This window comes from Triturus cristatus, chromosome 1_1, assembly GCF_964204655.1.
Source record: "Triturus cristatus chromosome 1_1, aTriCri1.1, whole genome shotgun sequence".
Lineage (NCBI taxonomy): Eukaryota > Metazoa > Chordata > Amphibia > Caudata > Salamandridae > Triturus > Triturus cristatus.
Genome location: NC_140579.1, coordinates 43,373,360 through 43,394,219, shown reverse-complemented (window position 1 = coordinate 43,394,219; position 20,860 = coordinate 43,373,360). Strand labels below are relative to the sequence as shown.

The 20,860-nt window shown below is 45.4% G+C and overlaps 1 protein-coding gene across 2 annotated transcripts in view; it reads left to right on the top strand.

Moving 5' to 3' along the window:
- LOC146869314 (solute carrier family 12 member 6-like) overlaps positions 1 to 20,860 on the top strand; it is an 818,593-nt gene that overhangs the window by 338,090 nt on the left and 459,643 nt on the right. For both annotated transcript variants that reach the window (XM_085648043.1, XM_085647962.1), the window contains 3 exons: positions 4,313 to 4,554; positions 18,076 to 18,290; positions 18,406 to 18,564. In XM_085648043.1, the coding sequence (XP_085504169.1) occupies positions 4,313 to 4,554; positions 18,076 to 18,290; positions 18,406 to 18,564 (616 nt within the window). The remainder of the gene's footprint in view (positions 1 to 4,312; positions 4,555 to 18,075; positions 18,291 to 18,405; positions 18,565 to 20,860) is intronic.

The window sequence follows — 20,860 nt, the reverse complement described above, 5'->3', positions numbered from 1 at the left end:
CGTTTGTAGGCATGAAAGGGAAGATAGGTCGATGCCCTGACGACCTTGCCCCACTCAATTGCCTTTGCACGACCTGCAGACAACTCATATCAGCAGAAGCAAAATACTGCATCAATACTATCATTGAAGACTCCAACAGAAGCCGACCCTTCTTCAAGACAGTCAACCATTATAGCAACCATCTGTTAGACCCACAGATGTCACATGTAACAGACAAGTGCAATTTTATCAATGCGTTCTTCACAAAGAATACATTTAACCAACAGCACATTGACAGCACCTGGCGTGCTCCATTCACGTCACCACTCAACATCCCATAAAGGCTGCCTTTTAACCTCTCTCTTTGAATCAAGACCCCTTTTAAACTATTGTTTTCATGGATACTTCTAATCACAACTCTCACACACCCTTTGAATTCTCCCCAGGCACCAGACAGGATTTGGTACTTATCATTTGAATAACTCCTATGCACTTATAGGTGACTCCATCTGGCTCTGCGGTAAATTCAGAGCACCCCTGAAAGGGAAGACATGGAGCCCTATATATGGCAATCCCCCTGCATCCTGATTTCAGTTCTGTTTTTCCCATGTCCGTCAATGCAGATCTGGAGCCCTGCTCCCAACTTTTTCCTGCGTTTCAATGATTTCATAATTGGTTTTCTTAGATGGTGTGCTAGGGATGAGGCAGTTGCCAAAAACCACTGGCTTTGAAACGTGGATCAACTACAGGAAGCATATATCAGTCACGGATTCACATGAAGTTTGGCAAATGTCTAAGGACAACTCCAGGTCCTGCGAAAAATGTTTTCTGATGCACCTGAAAGCCTTTAGCGAATGTTAAGTAAAATTGTACTTTGCTAAAGACAGTACTCCCACTTCGTCCCGCCCGGTCCTGTTCCACGTCACCATCCTCGAGTAAGTGGAATAGAAAATAGAGAGACTAGTTTTGCCATGAACGCAAGAGGTTCATGCTGAACTTGTCGCAATCTTTTAACTCTTCGTCAAGGAGAAGTTGCACAGTTGGCACTCAAATGCACTGTTTCCGCCCCCTTCATCCTACTCGGAACCCATTCCAAGGCTGATCACTTTATGCCCAGAACTCCACAGGCTGCTGTCGATCCCACTGCTTCCTACTGAGGAGATTACTTCTTTTCCATCTGCATAAAGCCTTCAGCTACCTACTATAGATATACAGACAAAGGCAAATTTACAGAATGACATTTTGGAGTCTTGTCTTGCTCCTTGAGAGACCTTGCTGTCCTTTAACGAGGCTTTGGCAGAAGCGTTAATGGCGACCTGGTCTAAACCATGTTTGGTTCCCCTCTTAGGCCTTCCAGTGTCTAGCCATTATAGGCCTACCCGTTGAGACCCAGCTTTTCTGAGCAAGCTCCCGAGAGCTTGCCCTCTACCCACAAAATAAATCCCACAGCATTGCATATTGCGCTGCCAGAAATGGAATCTAAGCCTACTGACTCATTCAGGAAAGAGTCTTCTTCCCTCTAGTTTGGCTCTGAGGTTCCTGAATGCCATCTGCCTGCTAGAACACTATACATATGCCCTTTGGTATATAGCTAGTGAGCTCTTGTTGGCCATCGCTGACAAATGTAGGAAGGAATTCCTTCTCTCAGACCATCCAAGATGGACACCATCCAGCTTAGTGTGCCTTGAGGGCCGGCATGGACATGACAGACTTTGGGGGTTGCACCATGGGCAATAGTGTAGTGATCAGGCTTAATGCCTGGTTGAGAACCACAGGATCGCTTATGGATTTGCTGTTTGACGGCTCAAAGCTCTTTGGATAAAAGGCAGGCTCTGCCTTAGAGCACTTCAAAGACAATCTTGCTATATCTTGCTCTGGGGGTTTGTCACCATCAATTCTATTAGCAATACTAGAAATTTAGAGGATACTCTGAGTTTTGCCTGTTCCCAGTGGCAGCCCTTGTACACCATACAACAAGCAGCCATTTCACGGCTCCACAGGATGATTTGGTAGCTAAGACAGTGACCACCACCAAAAATGGCAGTCATGACTTGCTGTGACTGCTGCCAAGCGTCTTTGATTCCCACTTTCATGGTCATGCACAGGTAATAAGAGGCCGAATACATTTTTTCCTGACTAGCATGCAATTATTTCAGACCTGTGGGTGCTGCAGGTTATTCAGCATGGTTACATCCTCCCCTTTACTGCTGGTCCCCTTTATGACCCACCTGTGTTTTTACAGAATTCATCAGGCTATGCTTCTAGAAGTTCAATCTCTACTGGGGAAGGGGCCATACAGAGGATTTTGTAGATTAAGAGCAGTGGGTTTTGCTGCCTATACTTGTTGGTGCCCAAAAAGCCAGACTCAAGCCTACTCGATACCATCCACTTCTGAACACCTCATTTGGAAGGACAAGTTCAAGATGTTGACTTTAACCCAGGCTTTTTTCTCTTGGATCCTGGGTGCTGGATAGTGTCCTGTACTTTCAAGAACACATACTTTCATATACAAGTCCTTCAGGTATACAGGTGCTTCCTTCTGTTTGTACTGTGATCGCAACACTGTTCCAGTGAAAATGATGGTTATGTGGTGATAGTTCAAGGGTAAAGACAGCTCTGTGTGCCACACACGACCTCAAAAAGAATCTGATCTCTAAATGTAAACCAATGTACTATGAACATCAGGTGTAATGAGATCCCTTGGGTAAAGGCCTTTGGCAAGTCTTGTGCCATAGTTCTGGACTAACTACCATTTACGGATCAAGTACTTATGAAGACCAAGATAGATCGAGTTCAAGTAATTGAGTCGTGCCGACACAAAGGTATTAAGAATCAGTACCTGGGCAGGAAATGAAAAGAGATAAAGAATATGCTTTAATGAGTGACATTGGAAGAAAAGGGCCTTAACAGCAGATACATCAATTTGTTTTACCCACATTCTTAACTCTTTTCTTCTGGATAGGCTTTGGGCTCAGAGGTGCAGTGATGGAGGAGTTGTCCCTGTGGTTGAGCAGCCGTCTAGACTAGGTGAATAATAGGGACCTTGCACCAGAGGCGCCACGTCAACCTTTTTGAGCTTCGTTCCACCTGTTTGACTCTGAAGGCCTTACTCTCCTCCTTGAAAGATAAACTGGTACAGGATTGCTCTGTGCATGAAAACGTGCCACGCTCTGGCCAAAAGGGAGCCCCTTGAATGCCTTCAGGCTAATTCTACCAAAGCCTAGGCTACCAGTATGGGGCTGGCTAGGGGTGATTTAGTGTTAAACATCTTCCAGGCTGCTGCATGAGAACAAGTTTACACCTTCACCGGCCATTACTGCCTGTGGCAGGGAGAGCCATTTAATGTGCTGGTCCTTGTCTAAGTCCACTCCGCAGGACCCCCTTTTTGGAGGTAGTGCCTTGGTATCGAGTCAAAAGATAAGGAACCCATAGGTAGAAATATCCATCACGAGTGGCTTTCCTTTGGTAATGCTCTTTCTGGTGGATTCATCGCTGCCCTCTAACTTTACTTTCAACGGCATGTACCTTTAGTGTTCAGAAAGGGTCCAAAGCTAGGTGTTACACATCGTCACATTAGCAATTTGTCATGTGGTCTGCGCCTGAGGTTGCTGAAGTAAAACTGACACCAGCAGGGGCAGATGTCCGCAGCAGCTTGGTGTAAAATCAGGGTCAGGGTCCTCACTTTTACCTCCAGCCCCAGCACACACCCACCATGCTCCTAGCATTCTCCCAGCCTCACTGGCTGACAGTAGCAAGGGAGACGGAGACAGGACCACTTCACTTGAGACATTAAAAGATACCCTGCCGATAGAAAAGATACCTGTGTTAATAGACCTCGAGCTCAGGGATGCTGTATAGAGGAACAGCCTTCTCATGTGACCGCAGGAAGAATGAGTTCTTTTTTCTGTTTCAAAGCGAAAGTGCAGATCTCGGTATGGGCCAATAAGCTTTATAGGCTAGATGACTTTAAAGGTGCTTGATTACTACTTAAGCCTTTGTTATAAAAAAAGCAATAAATCGTTGCAAAATTCACTATTGTTCCACATTAGCAACCTGCTTACTACAACATTGCTACTCCGTTTGATCACAATATTCTATTTAGATTCAGGTAATGTACTGAAATCAATACAAAAAAATGGAATAAATTCAGCTCTTTATACTTGTTCCAAAAAACAGAAGGCCAAACTAGTAGTTAGTACTAAATTTTTGGAAATATGATAGTACTATTTGTTGTCTGCTCCCATCATATCAAAATGTTATGATTATGTCAGGAATATTAAGTAGTTTTTTTACTTTAGAGTTTAACGCTTCCCTTTTCTGCTTGTCTTTGCAGGTGTACATTGCTCCAGAGGCTAAAATCTTCGACACCAACGAAGATGGAGAGAGCTCAGCAGCCATGTTGAATAACATGCGTATCTATGGCTCCATCTTCCTAGTGGTAATGGCTCTTGTGGTTTTTGTTGGAGTCAAGTATGTCAACAAGTTTGCCTCCTTGTTCCTGGCTTGCGTGATTGTGTCCATCCTTGCCATTTATGCTGGAGCAATAAAGTCTGCATTTGCACCACCTAACTTTCCGTACGTATACAAGTCATCATACAATGTATATAAAATGTACAAAATAGGCACTGGAGTAGAATCAGTGATTTCTGTGCCATAGTCCTGGGCAACGATGTAACCTATTTTCCATTGAAGAGGGGTGCAAGGATTCAGTTTAATATTTCTTGTTCACTGTTAATTTAATGTTATGTTAAGCTAATGTTAATTGCAGTACAGATGCATGAATCCAGACCAGGATATCCAGTCCCAGTTTGTCGCACTATGAACCAATAAGGATTTCATTGTCGTTCTTCTTGTACAAAAGGAGTCAATCTCCGTTTCACGGGGCACATGATTCATATCTGTGATTTCACTGCCTATCCTCATCATGCATGTGATTGATGTCATCTGCTGGTGCGAAATACTTTATATTTAAATCACTTCAGCCCATGACTTACAAAGGTAGTCTCCAACTCTGCGCTTTGTTCATCAGGTCACCTGGATCTTTGACACCGTTTCAGAATGAAGCATAAGTCACCAGAATCTCATTAAACTCAACTTATGATATTTAGCCAAAAATGAGTTTTAATATAGTTCAAAAACATTTATTGGTCTTTAAGAGTTTAGTATTTTGTTTTAGGTATCTTTATTCAAATTAGAAATTTGATCAATCTGTTTACAGAAATATCAAGAAATACTAATGCTTAAAGACAAGCAAGAACATTACAGCGTGTGCTGTAAAGACAATACTAAGTCCCTATTCTACCCTACCAGAACCCATAAAGAGTCCTTGCAGAAAAGAGTGGGTTTTAAAGGAGCATTGAAATAGCATCGGATTGTAGTTGAACTCCTCATGAAGAGTAGTCCTGGAAACTCGTCTGAATTTACTCTCTCAAAACAGCATCAGCAAACAGTCGCAGTAGCAACTGCTGGAAGTTAAGCTAAGAAAGTAGGCACCTCAGTAGCTATAACCATTTAAGAATTTAAAAATCCCTGTCTGCAGTACCTTATAGCAAATAGGGGAAAAGGCTAAAGAAAAAATGACTGTCACAGAGAAAATAGCCTGGGCCAGTTTGGACAGCAAAAAAGCCGTCCGAGCGAGCTCAAGAGGCCGGTGTAAGAACACTCTCTCCAATCTAACTAGAAACACATATATTAAATACAAAGACACGTCTCTATCCACACCCGTGTTAGGTCATCTCGGACCGTGGAAAAGGATCATCCGATGGTCTGCCGCTTTCTTCATTCCCACGGTAAACGTACAAAGTCAGCAAGGTATTATCCACAGGTCGTCTACTTAGTTGCTAACATTAATGTGCGTTAAATTCACTCTGAGGTCCCACGAGAATCCTACAGTCTAAATGACTATCTATTCAGAACTCCACTGTGTGACAATGAACTATTCTAGAGCAGAAACATTCTAGTTGTAACTTTTACAGAATTAAGTCATGAGCTTCACAGTTTCCTGCATACACCAGTGTTTTAATATACTGTTTAGAATTCATTTTTGTGAATATGTAGCAACTAAAATCTAACTAAATACAATGAGAACATGTAGCTTAGACAAAAAAGCATTACATTTTTAAAGTCAGCACATTCTACAAAGATGCCATGTCAAACGAGAACTATTTGTTTATTACAGCACTGTTCAGCATCTTCTAAAGGCATTGTTCTGCTTGGGTTTTTGGATTGGGTAGAACCTGCTCAATAGAGCCCTTCTGACCCAAAACAGAACGTTACCCCCTCCCTAGGGTCTCTTTGCACCTTTATAACCACATATATATGTACCACCTAAGGACAGGGAATTCCTATTATACATTTATACCAAGGCTTCACAGCCCTGCGAGCAATACACACACAGTCTCGCGGCCTCAGTCAGACCCGAAATCTCCTACCTATCCGGCAGCAACACACACAGTCTCGCGGCCTCAGTCAGACCCAGAATCTCCTACCTATCCGGTAGCAACACACACAGTCTCGCGGCCTCAGTCAGACCCAGAATCTCCTACCCATCCGGTAGCCACACACACAGTCTCGCGGCCTCAGTCAGACCCAGAATCTCCTACCCATCCGGTAGCAACACACACAGTCTCGCGGCCTCAGTCAGACCCAGAATCTCCTACCCATCCGGTAGCAACACACACAGTCTCGCGGCCTCAGTCAGACCCAGAATCTCCTACCCATCCGGCAGCAACACACACAGTCTCGCGGTCTCAATCAGACCCAGAATCTCCTACCCATCCGGTAGCAATACACACAGTCTCGCGGCCTCAGTCAGACCCAGAATCTCCTACCCATCCGGCAGCAACACACACAGTCTCGCGGCCTCAGTCAGACCCAGAATCTCCTACCTATCCGGCAGCAATACACACAGTCTCGCGGTCTCAGTCAGACCCAGAATCTCCTACCTATCCGGCAGCAACACACACACAGTCTCGCGGTCTCAATCAGACCCAGAATCTCCTACCTATCCGGCAGCAATACACACAGTCTCGCGGTCTCAGTCAGACCCAGAATCTCCTACCTATCCGGCAGCAACACACACAGTCTCGCGGTCTCAATCAGACCCAGAATCTCCTACCCATCCGGTAGCAACACACACAGTCTCGCGGCCTCATTCAGACCCAGAATCTCCTACCTAAACGGCAGCCTTAGCACGAGCTCATCCTATCATTACCGTATCACCATATATCAGATCACACAAAGACTATTAGTTGAGCACACCCTGTTCTCTAGTTCGAGGGGCTTGTTTTCCCCCTCATCCAGTTACCACTTACCTGACCAGGATTAACCTCTGTTCATTTTGGGGCAACTCTGACTAAAAGAATAGACTATCCTCCTATACAAAAGTACACAACACATGCTGACGTACAATAAGCTAAATACTTTATTTAAATGCCACATGCACATTCGCAGAACACATTATATATATATATATATAGACAACCTGCAAGGAAAGTGAAAGGTTAGGTTGTACACTCTAAAGAAAAAGGGGTCGACTTCACCTTTATGGTACGTAGCCCGTGCTCAATGGTCATCTAGGTTCCCTTCTCGTCTATGCCTCGGCTTCGCCTGGAAGTCACCCCTCTGCAGTTGTGGGTCTGCTCCCTTCTCCCTCTCCGAGTCACTGGAACCTCTTCCCCGTCGGCTACTCTGTCCTCTTTAGATTCAAGTTCGTCATCTGTCTTCCCTGGAATAAGTAATAGCTTTTCTGCTAACGGCCAGATGCCGCCTATGGTCTAGAAGCAAGTGCTCTTATCTTACTCAGGCTTTCACTAATATAGAAGTGCATTCCCTCATGGAAATTTCCAGCTCGAAACCTGCCGCCCACCAAATTCCTGTACCTCCCCGCACCAAGGACACTTTCCCAGCCGGCCGGCCTGATGTAGTGTCTTCGGCATGAAGAAAAATACAATCCTTCGATAAGGGCCGGCCTGAACCGGTTCTCTCCGAGCGAATAACACCTCATAACTAAAACATTCCCCCTCCCTCTAGAAAGGTCCCAAGCTGCCGGAGCAGAAAGAAAGATGGAGTCTCTCCCGTTTGAGGCCTACCAGGCCTGAATTCAACACAGCTCTATGAAATACCCTCACTATAGGGCAAGTTATCCTCAAGGCTAACAAATCTATCCCCTAGGCTATGTATATAGACCCTAAGCTATGGGTAGGAGCACGGGATTGTGTCAAAAGTGTCTAACAGATAGGCCCTATTCACTACTCTAGTCCTTAGACATGGATGGAAAGAGACTGAAGTCATACTGGTCACTTTACAATACAGAAGAGCCGGGAAAATCAAGCACTACATTACACCCTTGACTTCAGTCTATTATACATCTTACTATATGGAACTGACATCAGTGGAAGAATAATATGAAACAAAACTAACTGATCTATGTCTAGTACCAGATGTTCAGAATTGAAGCAATGAAGGAATACACTGAATAAAACAACAGATAGAAATCAGAACAGCAGTAGCAATCAAAATGCCACCTAATGTGTGGCGTAGCATATGCATGTCCGGCAACCAATTAAAGAGCCAGTCAAACCAGCCCTGATCAATGTGTTTCCTAACTTCATTAGTTAAATCATGCAATTTATCTATATGCGCACGAATGGATTGTGTATGATCAGATAAGTTAAAACAGCAGAGACCTTCAAAGTCTGAGCAGCCATGTCCATGTTTAAGCAGAAGATAATCAATGGCTGCTCTATTTTGCAAGATGGCTCTACGTTCACCCTGGGCGTCTAATAGCAAGTCAGATAAGACTGTAGAAGTATGATTAATAGATTTGACCATCCAGCAAGCCATTTTCCCAATGGATTTGGCATTGTAAACCGCCAAGGCAGGGACACCAATAATTGAAACAGCTAGACTAAGGTATTCAGACTTGGAATATAAATGCAAAGATGAGTCACAATCCTCCTGTAACAGTACTGTATCTCGAAGCACACGAGAGTTGGCATTTGGATGTGAAGAAAACATCAACAAACTTAACCTAGTAATAGCACACGGGCCGCCTGAAATGTTTGCGGGGACATAGGGCCAGGAAGTATTACCACATGAGAAAAGCCATCCGGCAGGTAGCAACATCGCACGATAGTGACTGGGGGTAACTACCAAACTATTGCAAGTCATATTGTTCTGGACTGAAATACATTTCGTCGGTGTCCTCTGGAAACACAAAGTTCGTTCGTGAGATGTGAAAGAGGTGGCGCCTCTTAACTTGAGACGTAGACATTCAGAAATTGCATTAGGATTACATGTGAGGAAGAAACATAGGTCGCCTTGTGTAATATTATACGTAGTTATTTGGGATTGGATGGGGAGTTGCTCATTCGGCAGTTCAGTACATAAAGGACAATATGCATGAGTAGCAAAATCACCCAGAATAATATTCGGACGAGCCTTTGAAATGTTGAAGATGCTTATTAAGGTTTCCAGCGAGGCGGGGACAGCAACTAGGCAGGTCGCCAGGATATCGTGCACAGATCTCATCGGTGTCAAACAGAAGTGAGGGGCATCAGTCACTCTTTTCGCCAGGAGCGTCCAAAAGTTCGATGACGAGTCCCACGCATTGAAGGAATGCAACACCCTGGTTCCCAATTCATCCCGGGTTGATGGAATCCCTTCTCTCTCTCCGAAGTAGTCCGAACGGTGTCCAGTACCGACACATCCTGCAGCAACAATCCAAAGAATGATCTGAAAAAGAACCAAATACAGGCATTAATCATTCTCGTAAATAACATTTATCAGCTGGGACAGCTTCCCAGCTATCTTTCCCTGGCCTCATAACCAAAATGGTATTATCCTGACCGGTGGCAATAACCTCTGCTTGTTCAGGGGGATTCTTAGGCGATTGCACCCAAACCTTGGCCCCAGGGTTATCCGTAGAGCCAAAGCCTTTCTGGCCTCGTACAGTTAGCAAAATTGGGGCAGTGCCTTTCATTATTTCACCACTGAAAACAGGCATAATGAGTAATTGAGCCACCCGGTCGGTGCGGTGTATCAGCAAGTCATTCTCACTGCTATTTAGCAGAAGTACCTTAATCTCTCCCTGATAGTCGCTGTCAATGACCCCTCCAAGTACCTGGATGCCTTTTACAGCCAGCCCCGATCTAGGGGCGATCAATCCAAAATTCCCCGGTGGTATATGAATACCAACACCGGTAGCAATGATGACCCGATTTTTACTTTCCAGAACGGTGTCATCCATAGCATGCAAATCTAAGCCTGCCGACCCTGGGGTCGCTCTGCATGGAGCCAGAGCTCCGGAAGTAATCTCCCAATACATCACAGTTTCATTGATTACATTAGGCATAGTCTCAACCTTTGGGGGAAACAAACGCATAAGTGGAGATTCAGCATTTAAAAAAAGGACGATTATTCAGAATCAATAGTGCTTGGGGTAAAAAGTCTCGCCAATTTTTATACTTGTCATCTGTTAATTTACGCAGTTGATCCTTTAGCAGGCCATTCAATCTCTCCACCAGGCCTGAGGCCTGCGGGTAGTAAGGTATATGAAATATCCATTCAATATTATTTTCCACACAGAATTCCTGTACCAATCTTCCACGGAAATGGGATGCGTTATCAGATTGAATTTGGAATGGCACACCATAATACATCATAATCAATTCTAATGTCTTTATGGTATTCAACTGGGTGGCTTGCTTACATGGAAAAGCTACCAGCAAACCACTATATGTATCGACAATTGTACAAACATATTGACAATTTCTACTCATGGGAAGGGGTCCAATGTAATCAATCTGCCAAATTTGAGCGGGCAGTTTCCCACGATGTAAATGACCTCTAACAATTTGAGGTACTTTACGCTGTCTGATATGCTGACAGACGGGACAATGTAGAATAACATTTTTGATTAGATCCAGGGGAATATAAATTCCTCTATCAGCAGCCCACCTGCTAGTGGCCTTCTCTCCAAAGTGTCCTGCCTTCTGGTGTGCCCATTTCGCCAATCCCGCAATATCAGGATCTTGTCTGTCCACCACTGCCTCAGCAATTTCAGATTTCTCATCTGCAATATTATGAAAAAATTTGTCAAGAGAGTCTATTGGGGTGTGAGCATCCACATGGAAGATGGTAACAGTACTCTGTGGGAGCATTTCCCAAATCTCTTGCCATAACTCTTTTCCCCATAACTCTTTGGAGTGTAACCTCCAATTATGGGAATGCCAGGTCGGCAACCAAACAGCCAGTCCATTGGCAGTGGACCAGGAATCGGTGAAAATGTGGCATACGCCAGGTAACTCCTGTTTCAAAACTTGGTAAACGGCATAGAGCTCGGCAAACTGACTACTCTTCCCTTCACCAGTTGTGCTCAACAGTTTCTGTGTGATCGGATTATAAGACACCGCCTTCCAGTGCCGTGTCGTTCCAATAAACTTTGCTGACCCATCTGTGAACCACACATGGTTCCTGTCCTCGACGGATAAATCATCAAAAGGTCTACCCCACTTGACAGGAGACTCCTGTTCTAAAGGTACGGAACACTCACTCTCAGTCTCAGTCGATGGTGCTTGCGCCACTTGCTCATGTAAAGACGCAACTCCTTTCGGACCCACACGTGCCCTGTCTTGTATGTACCATTTCCATTTAATCACACTCGCCTCCTGAGCATGCCCAATTCGATGAGTTTTTGGTGAACTCAAAACCCACTGCATAATAGGAATTTCAGGACGCAAGAATATGTCATGTCCCAAAGTCAATTGCTCAGTATCCACTAAAGCCCAATAACAAGCAAGTAGCTGCTTCTCAAAGGGTGTATAACGCTCACCAGCATCAGGTAGCTTTTTGGTCCAAAACCCTAATGGTACTTTACACCTGCCTTGTTTCTGCCACAGACTCCAGTTTGCATAAGGGCCTTGCACAGACACATTCAAATCCACATCACCATCACGTACAGGCCAGAGATCCATAGCATGTTGAATTGCCTCTTTCGCCAGACTAAATGCATCTTGCTGTTGCTTACCCCATTCAAATGCATTCTTTTTACGTGTAACTCGGTACAAAGGGGCCAATATTTGACTCAAATGAGGAATATGCTGGCGCCAAAAACCGAATAAACCAATGAATCTCTGGGCTTCCTTCCTATTCCTCGGAACCGAAAAATCAAGAATTTTCTGTTTAACTTGAGGGATCACCTCGCGGTGTCCCTCATGCCAATTAATACCTAAAAATTTTACAGCTTGAGACGGACCTTGTAATTTGTCCGGGTTGATCTCCCAACCTTTCCCACGCAGACACTCAATGACTCTATCTAATTGTGTCTGAACATCCTCTTGTGTTTCGCCTTGGATCAAAACATCATCAATATAATGACATATCTGGATTTTGGGATGAACTGGTACCTCAATCAAGTGTTCTGCCACCAGCCGGTGACAAATCGTAGGACTATGCACATAGCCCTGAGGGAGACTTCTGAACGTCATCTGACGCCCATTCCACGTAAAACTGAACTGTTCCTGACACTCAGGGGCAATTGGAATAGAAAAGAAAGCATTAGCAATATCGATGGACGCATACCATGTACCTGGATGTGTTTGGATTCTTTCAATCAGGGTGATAACATCCGGTACTGCAGCAGTCAAAGAGGGCGTGTGTTTGTTCAATTCTCGATAATCAACAGTCATGCGCCAGGAATTATCACTTTTACGCACCGGCCAAACAGGATTATTCCAAGCAGAAGTAACTGGAGTTATAACGCCTGCATCAACCAACTCCTGAATGGTGGTACTAATCTCTTCATGACCACCCGGAATACGATATTGCTTCTGACAAACCACTTTGGTCGCCTGGGGAACTTGTATTGGGGGCATCCTTAAACGACCAACCCGTATAGGTCTGGACGAGATATAATGCGTCGTTCCAAATTGGTAACACCCATCATCAAGATGCAATGTCATTCCCTTCAAAATATCAATTCCAATTATGAATTCTAGAAGTGGCACCACTAATACAGAATATTCCTTTCTAGGGATTCTACCTATTCTCATTTCAAGCAAAGTTTGAACTGCAGGGGTTTCTTTTCCTCCTAATCCGGTAATAGTAAAAGGCTGCCCTGTAAATTTCTTTGATTTTCCATGAATAAGAGTGGCCTCCGCTCCTGTATCAACTAATGCTCGGGCCCTTTGGATATTACGATGTCTCCAATAAATATCAATATCTACATAGGGTCTATTATCTCTGTGAGCCCATCTGTGTACCGGAGCTTGACCTATTTCCTAGTCATTCTTACTGCATTCTGTGTACCAGGACAAATCAGGATAAAGACTCTCACGTTTCTTGGGTATCGGTACCTCCTGTTCATATCCATCTCTATTACGAAATGGATTCCTGTCCTCTACATTGCACTGCGAGTTTCGATCGGCCAAACTGTATCGATCCTCCCTCCTTCTCAATTCAGGGGATTGATCCCTATCATCTCTACGTCTGCTGTAAGCATGATCATTTCTCCCCCTTTCCTTTTCCCCCTCTCTCTCCCTGCCCCACTCTCGACGAGGGGACAGATCACGTACAGGACGCCGATCATCACGACGATCAAAGCGCCCACGGCGATCATCATCACCGCTACCATCAGAACAACCACGATCACACTCAGTCGTCCGAACACGCCGGGCACCCTCCTTCCGGTCCAAGCCCCGTTTGCGAAACATTTCCCACAAACGAGCAGTAGTCTCACCATCAATATCCTCCCGACGCACACCATCAGCCAAAAGACCAGTAAAGATATCACGTCTAGTAAATTTATATTCACCAGGAGTACGAGTGTCAGACCGGGACTGACGTTCAGGTTTAAACCACTCACCCAACTCACCGAGTTGGCGTACCGACTCCAACACCGTAGATAGTACATTACCAGTCTGGTTCATCAACAAAGTCATCATGACCTGCTTGTAGGCAACAGGAGAAGAGCGAATGATACGATTCCGCACCGAAGAAGTCAACAACCCATCAAGCAACCTGTCAGCAGTGCCCAGAAAAATAGCCGTTTTCATCACTTCCTCCTTAAGACGTTGCGCAGCATCACGCAAGGTATACCACGGCTTGTCATTGACAGGCCAGTCAGATTCAGTAGGATACTTCAAATTGCAACTTTCAGTCGCCAATTGGAGCAAAGAAATTTGACCACCACCATTATAGTTACGAAAATGATCCTGCACAGTAGAATCTAAACTCAAAGAACAAAACTTCAAACAATCGCCAGTATCCAACATAATACCAGCAGCGCCTAGTTCATAAAGGCGCACCATCCACGTGAGCAAAGCCTCACCAGTCCGCTGCCGAAAGCGCTGCAAAATATCACTAATTTCTTGCTGGGTAAAATCTTCCAAACAGTCCAAAGAAACACCCTGCGGAGCATTGGGAGACTGCTGCAACTTCCGACGAAAAACCAGGTGCGCAGAAACAACGGGACGAGCATCACAAGGAGCCCGAGCAGTACTAGTAGGGGGACAGTCAGTGTGAGAAGTATCAATCCCGCCTGAAGAACGAGCGCAATCACGAGGTGCACCATCAGAGGTGCGAGAAGTAGACTTACTTTCAGGACGGGAACGAGAAAACTCATGCATAGCACATTCCTCACCCGAGGAACAAGACGTAGTCGAGTCCCAGATATTACCATCCCATTCATCAGGATTCCAATCCAGTCCAGCTTTCGCCACGACCAGACGCACCTTACGCGACGAAACACGACCACGCCTGTTCTTGTACTTATAACGAGCAATCCGCACAGCCGCCCTTTCGGCAACCGTTTGGTAAGTGTCAAGTTTGTCGGAAAGCAACTTATTTTGACACCGCAATAAAGTATTAGAATTCTGAATCTCAACAAGGTGTGATTCCGCATCCTTAAAAGAGACCTGCAATTTCAGCAACCTCTCATGCAGAATCCGATACGCAGACAGAATAACCCAACCTCTGCGCCCCAAAGCGGGAACCTCCTCACCCTTCAAGACAGGTGCCGTCTGCAAACAAGTAATCACGTCAGCCGGTTCCGCCGACTCCAAAGAAGAATTCCAATTTTCACTCAGACCAGTAGAGTCAGCCCACTCTCGGGCCAAGGCACCATAAGGCGTTGAATCCCATCCGGGAATATCAACGGACAATTTAAGAGCAGATTTCGATTTCTTAGAAAACATCGCGAAAAAGAAAGAAAAGGAAACGCAGAGAAAAGAAAGGAAGAGAGAAAGAAAGAGAAAGAAAAAGTATACACGCAAATATACCCAAAAAAAAAAAAAAAAAAAGAAAACCACGCACACGCCGAAAGCAAACACAAGACAACCACAACGCACACAGGTTTCGTAAACAGTTCGTGATGCCAAATGTTCTGCTTGGGTTTTTGGATTGGGTAGAACCTGCTCAATAGAGCCCTTCTGACCCAAAACAGAACGTTACCCCCTCCCTAGGGTCTCTTTGCACCTTTATAACCACATATATATGTACCACCTAAGGACAGGGAATTCCTATTATACATTTATACCAAGGCTTCACAGCCCTGCGAGCAATACACACACAGTCTCGCGGCCTCAGTCAGACCCAGAATCTCCTACCTATCCGGCAGCAACACACACAGTCTCGCGGCCTCAGTCAGACCCAGAATCTCCTACCTATCCGGTAGCAACACACACAGTCTCGCGGCCTCAGTCAGACCCAGAATCTCCTACCCATCCGGTAGCCACACACACAGTCTCGCGGTCTCAATCAGACCCAGAATCTCCTACCCATCCGGTAGCAACACACACAGTCTCGCGGCCTCAGTCAGACCCAGAATCTCCTACCTATCCGGTAGCAACACACACAGTCTCGCGGCCTCAGTCAGACCCAGAATCTCCTACCCATCCGGTAGCAATACACACAGTCTCGCGGTCTCAGTCAGACCCAGAATCTCCTACCTATCCGGCAGCAATACACACAGTCTCGCGGTCTCAGTCAGACCCAGAATCTCCTACCTATCCGGCAGCAACACACACAGTCTCGCGGTCTCAATCAGACCCAGAATCTCCTACCCATCCGGTAGCAATACACACAGTCTCGCGGTCTCAGTCAGACCCAGAATCTCCTACCTATCCGGCAGCAATACACACAGTCTCGCGGTCTCAGTCAGACCCAGAATCTCCTACCTATCCGGCAGCAACACACACAGTCTCGCGGTCTCAATCAGACCCAGAATCTCCTACCCATCCGGTAGCAACACACACAGTCTCGCGGCCTCATTCAGACCCAGAATCTCCTACCTAAACGGCAGCCTTAGCACGAGCTCATCCTATCATTACCTTATCACCATATATCAGATCACACAAAGACTATTAGTTGAGCACACCCTGTTCTCTAGTTCGAGGGGTTGTTTTCCCCCTCATCCAGTTACCACTTACCTGACCAGGATTAACCTCTGTTCATTTTGGGGCAACTCTGACTAAAAGAATAGACTATCCTCCTATACAAAAGTACACAACACATGCTGACGTACAATAAGCTAAATACTTTATTTAAATGCCACATGCACATTCGCAGAACACATTATATATATATATATATAGACAACCTGCAAGGAAAGTGAAAGGTTAGGTTGTACACTCTAAAGAAAAAGGGGTCGACTTCACCTTTATGGTACGTAGCCCGTGCTCAATGGTCATCTAGGTTCCCTTCTCGTCTATGCCTCGGCTTCGCCTGGAAGTCACCCCTCTGCAGTTGTGGGTCTGCTCCCTTCTCCCTCTCCGAGTCACTGGAACCTCTTCCCCGTCGGCTACTCTGTCCTCTTTAGATTCAAGTTCGTCATCTGTCTTCCCTGGAATAAGTAATAGCTTTTCTGCTAACGGCCAGATGCCGCCTATGGTCTAGAAGCAAGTGCTCTTATCTTACTCAGGCTTTCACTAATATAGAAGTGCATTCCCTCATGGAAATTTCCAGCTCGAAACCTGCCGCCCACCAAATTCCTGTACCTCCCCGCACCAAGGACACTTTCCCAGCCGGCCGGCCTGATGTAGTGTCTTCGGCATGAAGAAAAATACAATCCTTCGATAAGGGCCGGCCTGAACCGGTTCTCTCCGAGCGAATAACACCTCATAACTAAAACATTCCCCCTCCCTCTAGAAAGGTCCCAAGCTGCCGGAGCAGAAAGAAAGATGGAGTCTCTCCCGTTTGAGGCCTACCAGGCCTGAATTCAACACAGCTCCATGAAATACCCTCACTATAGGGCAAGTTATCCTCAAGGCTAACAAATCTATCCCCTAGGCTATGTATATAGACCCTAAGCTATGGGTAGGAGCACGGGATTGTGTCAAAAGTGTCTAACAGATAGGCCCTATTCACTACTCTAGTCCTTAGACATGGATGGAAAGAGACTGAAGTCATACTGGTCACTTTACAATACAGAAGAGCCGGGAAAATCAAGCACTACAGGCATCTATTTAAGGAGAAAGTTAAAAAAGAAGGCAAGGCAGAAGTAGAGAAATAAATTAGCCTAGTCTGGCTTGACAATATAATTACAATAGAAATGGAGGCTTACTATGAAAAAAAAACATGCTACACGTTAATTTGCATGTTTAAGAAAAGGCACGTTTTCGATTATTTCATTCTTTGGGCATTCTTGTGTTAATATATTGCACAATTTAGGATACTTATTTTAAGCTTCATTATCCTGCTCTTTCAATCTCTTTGATTTCACTGTCTTTATGACGTGTGAATAAATGTCCATTTAAGTGGGTGCAGAATCAAATCTGTTATTTCATTGTTTAAATCACTCTGTGTGATCTAATGCCAATTTTGGGGAAGCTAGTACATAAATCTGTAGTTTTACTATTAGTCTTACTTAGCCATTGTGAGTGAATTTGTTAGTCTTGGGTGAGACAAATATCCGTAATTCCCATTTCTCTTTGAACTGCTTTCTTCTGTTTCCCACATAAATTATGCATAAATCTTTTCTCCCCAATTAAATATCTTGATTCTTAGTCCCTTTTTCTGCCTACGGTTGGCTGTCTGATATCAATCTTTCGCTTCCGCCTGTTGTTCTCAATTTGTAATGTATTGTCTGCTTTCTCCTAGTGTATGCCTGCTTGGAAACCGTACACTCTCCCAGCGTCACATAGATGTCTGTGCCAAGACTGAGGAGAAGGATAATATCACTGTGCCCACTCAACTCTGGAACCTATTTTGCCCCTCCAAAAACCAGCTAAACGCTACCTGTGATGAATACTTTGTTCATAACAATGTCACAGTCATTGAGGGCATTCCTGGAATGGCAAGTGGTATATTTACAGGTAAGAGCAACTTTGCCCTGGCTTCCAGCCTGCACTGTGTCTTTCTGTGCAGTCTTGTCTTTCTCAGTTGTTTGCTGCTTAGTTAGGTCCTTCATTCTTTATCCGACCTCTCTAGAGAACCTGTGGAGCTTTTATCTTCAGAAAGGTGATATCATCGAGAAGCCCTCTGCCAAATCTGTGGATGCTATGGGCGCTACGAACCAAGACTATGTTCTTGCAGACGTCGCTACCTCCTTCACTCTTTTAGTTGGAATCTTCTTTCCGTCTGTGACAGGTATGTGCTGCTTGGATTTCAGGACAAGCTTATAGTTAGTGGTGCTCATTTGGAGACCTGAAAAGACTGCTGTGATCGGCTTTGCTTTTATCATTTCATATTATCACTCATAGAATGTTTGATTTTGTCAGGAGAACCATGCTACAATGTTTAATTTGTCTTCATAGCATGTCCATGACTACTCAGACATCCCCAAATAGTTGAATAATTGTGATGAAATTTACTGAATTTGTGAAAAATTTTGGGCTGTGAAAACAGAAAAGTAAAAACATGCTGTGCATAAGGCATAAAAGAGTGTTCGAGGCATGTGGGCTGCTGAATTCATATCTGTGCATAGATCGCCGCATAGTGTTGGGTCCGGATGATTGCACATTGTTGTCCTGGAAGAGTCTTCGAAGTATCACGAGATAGGTGGCTCCTCCCCTGGACTACAGTGCGCATGGGAATCCTCTCCATCCTCAGAATGTTTTTTTCCGCCATTGGGTTCGAATGTGCTTATCTTAGCTCAAGTTAGGAAAACTATATTTAAGGCCAAAAGCCTTTAGATATCGTCGGTATTGTTTGCGTTCGGTATCGATAAATTATTATACTCGTTCTCGGACTTATTCACCCTTCTCGGACTGAGTTTCGGTCCGACCATCGATCAACGTTCGAAGATGGAATCGAGGACTCCCTTCAAGAGATGTCCTCTATGTCACGCAAAATATCCACACGTTGATGTCCATCCGGTGTGTAACAAATGTTTATCACCGGATCATGATGAGTCCAGGTGTATGGCCTGCGCCCGGTTCCGGTCGAAGAAGACCCTTCGGAATAGACGGGCGGCTAGATTGGAGGCCAAAAAATCGGCGCCTAACCCGGTTAACATATTCAGCACCGAGGATGAAGAAGTCGAGAGCGTCGAAGAGATAGACTCGAGCCATGCTTCGGAGCATGAATCCCAATATGACGACGATGATGAGGAGATCTTCAAGGACGAAGACGTCGTCGACGAGGTAGGAGACGACGATGAGGCCCTTGGGGCCGAGGAAGATAGCTCAGGCGAGGAGCTAGGCCAATCCGTCGATGCGGAGGCCGAGGGAGATAGTCTTGATAAGGCTCAGGTTGAGGGATCGCCTGCGGGCCTTACCCAAGATCGGTTGGATCGTTCTACAGCCCCGCCTGAAGGCCAGGCTTCGAACATTTCAAAAGAGCCAGAAATATCGAAAAAGACTGGAGTCGATTCCGTGAAATCGAAACCAAAACCAGCACCGGTCAAATCGAAACCGAAAGTGCAACTGGTTCAGGTCGGATCGAAGGCATCGAAGCCCTCCAATCCGTCGACACCGAAGAAGGACGTCGGAGCCGACCAAAGAAAGAAGGACTTCGGTACCGAGAAACCAAAAAAGGACTTCGGCACCGAGAAACAGAAGAAGCCCCTCGGTCCCGAGAAGACGCAACGGCCTATAGCACCGAAGGTTGGGGCACCAACAACCAAGGTCAAGGTGGTCGATCCGACTACATCAACACCGAAGAGTGCTGAGACTGCCAAAATATCGGATCAACAAGGCGTCGATCCCAAACTTCGGATCGAACACCCGAAGACTGGAAAGAAACCGGAGACCGCGTTGAGGCCTGTCTCCAAAGAGCCTGTCAGTTCCAAAGCACCGTCTGCCTTCACGTTGCAACAGGTGTCGGAGTCCCTAAATAGCATCAGGGAACGGGCCACTCTCGAACCGAAAGCGGGTCCCGAACCGCACAAGGTCGCCAAAGCTCACTCGGCGCCGGCACCGATCAAGTTTGGATTGCCACCACCGGGGGCACCGAAGATGTTCGAACTTAGGAAGAGTATCGAACAACCAAGAACAGTGTCCACGGAAAGAACCGATGTCGAAGACTCACAGGACCAGTTTATCGACGTCGACACTGGTAGGCTGTTGTTCCGCAAGCGGAGAATTGTTCCAGAAAAGGCTTTGGACTCATACAAAATTCCACTAAAAAGGAAAATGGCGTCAGGTTCGACACCAGTGCTTGTAGAACCTTACCACACCTATGATCAGGAACCACCATCCTTTTCTCCCACACACTCGGAGGCGGATGCAGGAGACGGCTATACTGAGGATGATACCACTTATCCTGTGGATAATGACCCTGATGAACAACAGCAAGACCAGGATCAAGCATGGGGAGACCCTAATGACCCAGGAGACCCACAAAATGCTCCTGACACTCATCCTTATAATATAAAACCATCTCCCACTGAAGATACTGCTGCTTTTAACGCCCTCATTGAAAGAGCGGCTGCCAATCACGGAGT